The sequence below is a fragment of the Wolffia australiana genome, chromosome 8, assembly GCF_029677425.1.
Source record: "Wolffia australiana isolate 7733 chromosome 8, ASM2967742v1".
NCBI classification, from domain to species: domain Eukaryota; kingdom Viridiplantae; phylum Streptophyta; class Magnoliopsida; order Alismatales; family Araceae; genus Wolffia; species Wolffia australiana.
The window spans coordinates 17,208,725-17,214,724 of NC_135842.1; the positions used below are offsets into that span (position 1 = coordinate 17,208,725).

At 35.5% G+C, this 6,000-nt stretch overlaps 1 protein-coding gene across 1 annotated transcript; it reads left to right on the forward strand.

The window, feature by feature from the left end:
• The first annotated feature begins 1,955 nt into the window (after positions 1 to 1,955).
• On the forward strand, positions 1,956 to 4,583 carry LOC144706517 (uncharacterized). The gene is made up of 9 exons (XM_078579507.1): positions 1,956 to 2,102; positions 2,245 to 2,316; positions 2,404 to 2,478; positions 2,623 to 2,703; positions 3,482 to 3,551; positions 3,643 to 3,734; positions 4,029 to 4,070; positions 4,175 to 4,255; positions 4,346 to 4,583. The coding sequence occupies exons 1-9, from the start codon at positions 2,073 to 2,075 to the stop codon at positions 4,415 to 4,417; spliced, it is 615 nt and encodes a 204-aa protein (XP_078435633.1). The 5' UTR covers positions 1,956 to 2,072; the 3' UTR covers positions 4,418 to 4,583.
• The last annotated feature ends 1,417 nt before the right edge of the window (positions 4,584 to 6,000 follow it).

A 6,000-nucleotide genomic window follows, 5' to 3' on the forward strand; every position in this document is an offset into this window, starting at 1 on the left:
ATTAAATATCAAATTATTATTTTCAATAAATCTATAAGTATTCACTACATAATTTTATTGACAACAAGAAGTATTATTTTATTCATTCGCATTAATAAAAGTACCAGATAGTTTCCCAAAATTTTTGTATTTTTTGTAATTTTTTTGGCATTTTATAATTTATTTTTGTATTATCTCATTTCATAAATTGTGGTGTAAGATGCTTAGATATCTTATATATGTGTAGTACAAACTAACAATGTAATGGCAAAGGCTTTCATTCGTGAATGAGTTTTGTGTTTGGAACCTAAAACTAATGGATTGAATTAAAAAATATATCACTGGTTTGATATCAGCCAATCCGAATGAACTGATCAACCTCCTTGAGTCCATTCCGGTCAGACTGGTCAAAATCCACCATTTGTGATTAGGTTTGACCCAATCCATGGGCCAACTGGTACCTAGTCACTGCATGAGCTTTTCCCTTTCGATGGAGGATCAGGTTTGACTCGATCCATGGGCCACCTGGGGTCCACACTGCACTGATTATTGTTAAGTGTGCATTGTATGCCAATGGTGACCCGCACAATGCAGGACCACTGCCAATTATGACAGTAAAGTCGAATGGTTGTGCGCATCTATCACCAACGCCTCTTAGGAGGTCAAAATATAAATGTGTGGCTCTTGTTGCTCCCACTAATGAGGCTGGCACAAGGCACAATGGTTGGTTGTTTCTAACATTACTCCCATTGGTCATTCCTAATTGCATTGGCACTGTAATCCACCCCAAATAGTATCCAAGTAAATATTTTAGACATCATTTTGGAGGATTTCCAAAGTCAAATGTCTATCAAAGCTCCAGAACATGTCTCAGATTGGACTGTTAGGATCTTTGGGGGTTGAATGAATATCTAAAATAATTTTGTCAGACAAAAATTTTAACAATTGAATTGAATTCAAAACAATAAAACTATGGACAATCACATCAAATGTGGAACATATTCCATTACAACACAGTTCTTTGGACAAGTTTATTCAAGCCGTTCTTGAGTCTATCATCCTGAGGTATCCGCAAAATATTTAGAGCATTGGATATCCTCTTGATTTTCTTGAACAACACCTCTTGAAAATATCATAGATCTTCTCAACCTCCATTCATACTAAAAAATGAGGTTTCTTCGGAGTGGGAGAGAATAAAAGAGGGGGGGGATCTAATTTGCAAATGCACCTGAAAAAGGATGCCCTTGTATACACTATTTTGGATATTTTTCATAGCAGCCCTTTTAATGTAAGCATATCCAATCGCATCAAAAGATCTTACGTGTAGCACCCTATGGTCCCATGTATCAGTCTGATTTATATCTCTAATTACCCTATTTTTTATCAACCATCCTCACTAATTAACTATACTGACATAAATGTGTAGGGGATCAACCATACTCATCATACAAATGAGATTAAATTGTGTTATTCTTCCTTGATATTTGAATATTTGGAACACGTCTTTTAAAAGACTAGTGATATCTGTATTACACTCTCATTGTAATTCACTTCGTTGTAACATGAACTCACCGAGACTGCATTATAAGCATCTTATGTGGATTATATTAATTTATTATGTCAATGAATATTGAAATACGTCAACCAAAGGCCAAGAGTGTTGATGGACGACGAACAGAGGACGACTGCCGATCTGTAATTAGTCTGATCATCAAATCTCTCTAACTGGCCCTTAAAGGTGTATTAAACTCGTGGATCCCATCAACTGCTATCATGACTAATGAGGTGAGCCCATTTCTTAAACAGGAGATTACACTATTTTAATGATACCTAGAATACTCTAATTACGCACTTAATCATTTGATAATTACGATAATGTTAACTTAAATAATCATCTAAATTAGTGAAAAATCATCCGCTGACTTAAGAGTTGTCGAGATTTGATCATTAGGCATAAGTCGGGTGAAATCGTCATGAACAACCCATTAAAATCAAGATTAAATCAGGAAAAAAACTCCCGCCCACCAAAGTCCCGATTTTTTTTTGTTCAGCTGCACCAGGAAGGAAGTTCTCGCCCAGCTCCCACGAATTCCATGGCCGCGCAGGGGAATAATCCATTCAAGGTTCATTCTGCTGCCCAGTCTTCTCTCTAAAACTCTCTCAGATTGGCTGAACATCTCAGAAAAAAAACCATTACCCATTTTGCGAAAGTACGTTATTTCGATCTTTTGTGGTAATCGATGGTGGATTCCGACAATGACCCAGGTGATTCTGGGTTCCGCTTCAGCTACCCGTCGTCAGATCTTGAAGGAAATGGGATATGATTTTACGATCATGGTATATGATCTCTCTCCCTGTTAGCTTTAATCGTTTCTAAGACTTCTGGGACGATTTTTCGGGTGATTCGTCGTGTGTTGGTGGAAGACGGCGGACATAGATGAGAAGAGCATTCGTAAGGAGAATCCTGAAGATTTGGTCATGGCGCTGGCGGAGGCAAAGGTGATTTGTTTCTCATTTATTTTCGTTTTTACTTTTTGGGGATGCAAGAATTGGTAATCTTCTTTTTTAAACCTAGATTATTGATTGAGTTTTCCCAAAGGGTAGTATTGATGATTCTTTGTTGCGTGTTTCTGCATCGACTAGGCTGAGGCTATCATATCAAGGCTTCCATACAATGGCTACGAAGAACATGAAGTACCAACGCTCTTGATCACTGCTGATCAAGTAAGTTTGAAAACTGAGCTACTTTTGTCCAAGGTTATATGACGATTATCCTCTTCTGGATATAGAGAGAAATGGACAATACTATGAAAAGATAAAACCGTTCTTTTGTAATCGCTATGACTTTTCTCTGTCTCTGTTGAAGATGCTGGCATTAATTTCTTTAATAGAGTATGACCTGTTGTGAATCTCACCATGAGTTCTACTATAAATTAAAACTTCTCTGTGCTAGTACTGACTAAACTCAGTCAAAGACCCTGAGTCATGTGTTCTACTTATGGGTGGCAGTCATCTCTGACACTTCTCATCGTTTAAGTAACTGTTAGTTAATCATTTTATCTGAACACAAACGTAAATTTTGCGCTAGCATGGGCTCAATCTTTGTATCTTTTATTTCCTCCTGTCATATTCTATGATTGTCATTGTTATCCTTAATCATATGATTGGCAAAGGGAAAACTCCCCATATTTCATCATCGTCATCCTCATCCCTGAATCACAATGAAAATGATGAGAAGTATGATGGCAAATTCATCATTGTTGTCCCATTGTCATTGTGTTTGTTGACATGTGAACCCAACTCTGAAAAATCTCCCGTCTTCTGTGGATAGACGACACAGGCGTCTTTGTCATCGGCGTTCATGTCTGGCTTGAACGAATGACGACGACAATGACAAATTCATCAATCGTGGACTCTGAGCCAAAGTCTAATTTACAGTGTTTTAATAGTCATTCCTCCTGATTAAAAAGCTTTTAGGCAATTAATCCAGGGGAATTTTCAGGTGGTCGTTCATGGAGGATCTATCAGGGAGAAACCTTCTGGCAGGGAAGAAGCGCGAGAGTTTATCAAAGGTTTACTCACTTGTTTTTCTCTCTCACTATTTTTTGAATTTATTATTTCGTTTTTTCTTGATTTTCCTTTGACCTGGACCCAACCTTGCAGGATATTCCGGTGGATTAGCCTGCACTGTGGGGTCTGTGCTTGTCACCAACCTCAAGACAGGAATCAGACGAGGAGGATGGGACAAGGCAGAGGTACCCTTGAACATCCTTCTTTTCACTCCCTTCCTCAAAATTTTAAGCTAAGAGCTGCACTTATATCATGGTAAAATGTCAATATCTGAACAATTAATGTAATTGTTGTCAAAAGAGTAATCTCGGGCAGCTCATTCCCTCTTCATTTTGCGTTCTTCTACTCAGCTACTATTCATTCATTATCTCATTTATTTTTGCTGTTGATTTTAACCACAATAGGCTTTTTTAGTCCTTGCAATCTAGTATGTTTAATGTTACCCACTAAGTTCGATATCCTTAAACTTCCTTTTTCAGGTTTATTTCCATGAGATTCCTGAGGAGGTCATCGACAGTCTGGTAGATACTGGGGCTTGCCGTTTACTTAATCTTTTAATTGGGTTTTTTTCAAAGAATGCCCCTGTTTTTACTGGGTTTTTTAATAATTTTTGTCTCATTTACAGATAGAAGATGGTGGGGTGCTTTATGTGGCTGGAGGCCTCATGGTGGAGCACCCATTGACGTCACCATTTGTTAATTCTGTGGTCGGCCCTCTGTTACATCTCATTGGCTGATTTCTTATCTTTTTACTTACCTCTAGTTTGATGAATAAACCGCTTTCTTTCATGTCCTAGGTGGGATCTATCGACAGTGTGATGGGACTTCCAAAATTTCTAACGGAGAAGCTCATAAGAGAAGTTCTATAACCATTCATTGAAGATTTAAGGTCCTGTTATAGGATTTTGTTGGTCTCTGGCTGCTGCCATATCATTAAACTCTACTTTAGAGACTTAGTAGTCATTCACTATTATTTGTACTCTCCCAGTTTGTAACTTTTTTCTTTCTGAATGACCCATTAATGTGGTTCATGCTTCTGCCATAGCCGGGATGACTATAGGGCAGAAGAAGATGAAAATTGGTCTACTATTCAAACAATGCTTGTAATGAAAAATACCTGCAGTTGGGTGCAAAATCATTCAATAGGCTAGAGTACTGATGTACAACACCAGAAAGATAATCCGCACAAATTTGAGATGCAATTCTCGGATGCTTTCCATAATATTGTCAGACAGTTCTCATTAAGTTGTTGAGTAAAAATTGTAAAATCACTATTGTTATTAACACTGTCTTGTTATTTTTTATTTTTGTGCAGATGTATTTATCTTGATACATTATCATATTATTGACAGTCTGAGTTGAAGGATCATGACTTATACCATGGTAGTGTCACAGTTAATGTTATAGCCTTTTATAGCTAAACTTAGAGCTGTATACCAACATCTATCAATCTACTGAACCGGTGGGATACCAGTTTGAGGGATTACAATGCGTAAATATAACCAGTGTGAGGGATAATAATGTGTAAATATAAGGGCAGTCAATAAGGTTTGATACTGAGGAGACAGTGATGAATATGCAAATGTAGGTGGATGAAAATTTGCATTGTTTAGGTCATTGTTGAGTCTAATTAGGATACTTATACTAGAGGTTAGCTTTATTATGATGCAGCATAGATAATTAATTTTCAGCTTTTGGTTTCCTAGTCTCAAGCTAAAGATAAAAGCAAATACACAATATAGCTTATTTATATCTCTTAATAATAAAGGGGAACACCATAAGAATAATGAAAATAAATTTTAGAGTTACAAAACGTGTAATGATGTCATCGTCACCTAGACACATATGTGATCAAGTCTTGGTAATGGAAGATATATGGAACACAATTTATTTGCTTGGTGTTAATAACTATTCTAATGAAGTATAAGTACAAGCACAAATGGTAAAGAGTCATTAACACATGCATAAATATTACATAAATATATTAGGTACTTTTTGTATTAATATGATTTGGTCTATCATTTTTTCCTCTAGGGCAGAATAAGCAGAAATTGAATAAAGTAAAATTTATTTTGCTAATTATATATGATTGAATTTCGCAATAAAAATATTAAATATGCACAAATGTTAAATATGTAAATTATTTTTTATTTGGTTCTCCTGGAGAGGCATGTCCTTGATTTATTTATGTTTAAATTTATGTTAATTAATTTTATTATTACATAGAAATAGTAAATATGTAAAAAATCTGAATTTTATTTGAAAAATAATTTAGATAATTATATTTTTTGGAATAGACTTTTATGATCAAAATATTATATTTTTCTCTTTATTTTTTCATTACTTAATATTTTAATTTCCCTAGTTACAAAATGAGATTTTAAAAAACTATATACACGACATATAATATGTAAAACACTTGAGACTATTTTACTTTGGAGGCCAACTTTCT

What these genes read in the sequence shown, in the direction of transcription:
- LOC144706517 (XM_078579507.1), top strand. Translation starts at nt 2,073, where the DNA reads ATGGCCGCGCAGGGGAATAATCCATTCAAG. An exon ending in TCTTGATCACTGCTGATCAA is followed by an intron (nt 2,704 to 3,481) that starts GTAAGTTTGAAA and finishes GGGAATTTTCAG; the next exon opens with GTGGTCGTTCATGGAGGATC. An exon ending in GAGGATGGGACAAGGCAGAG is followed by an intron (nt 3,735 to 4,028) that starts GTACCCTTGAAC and finishes TTCCTTTTTCAG; the next exon opens with GTTTATTTCCATGAGATTCC.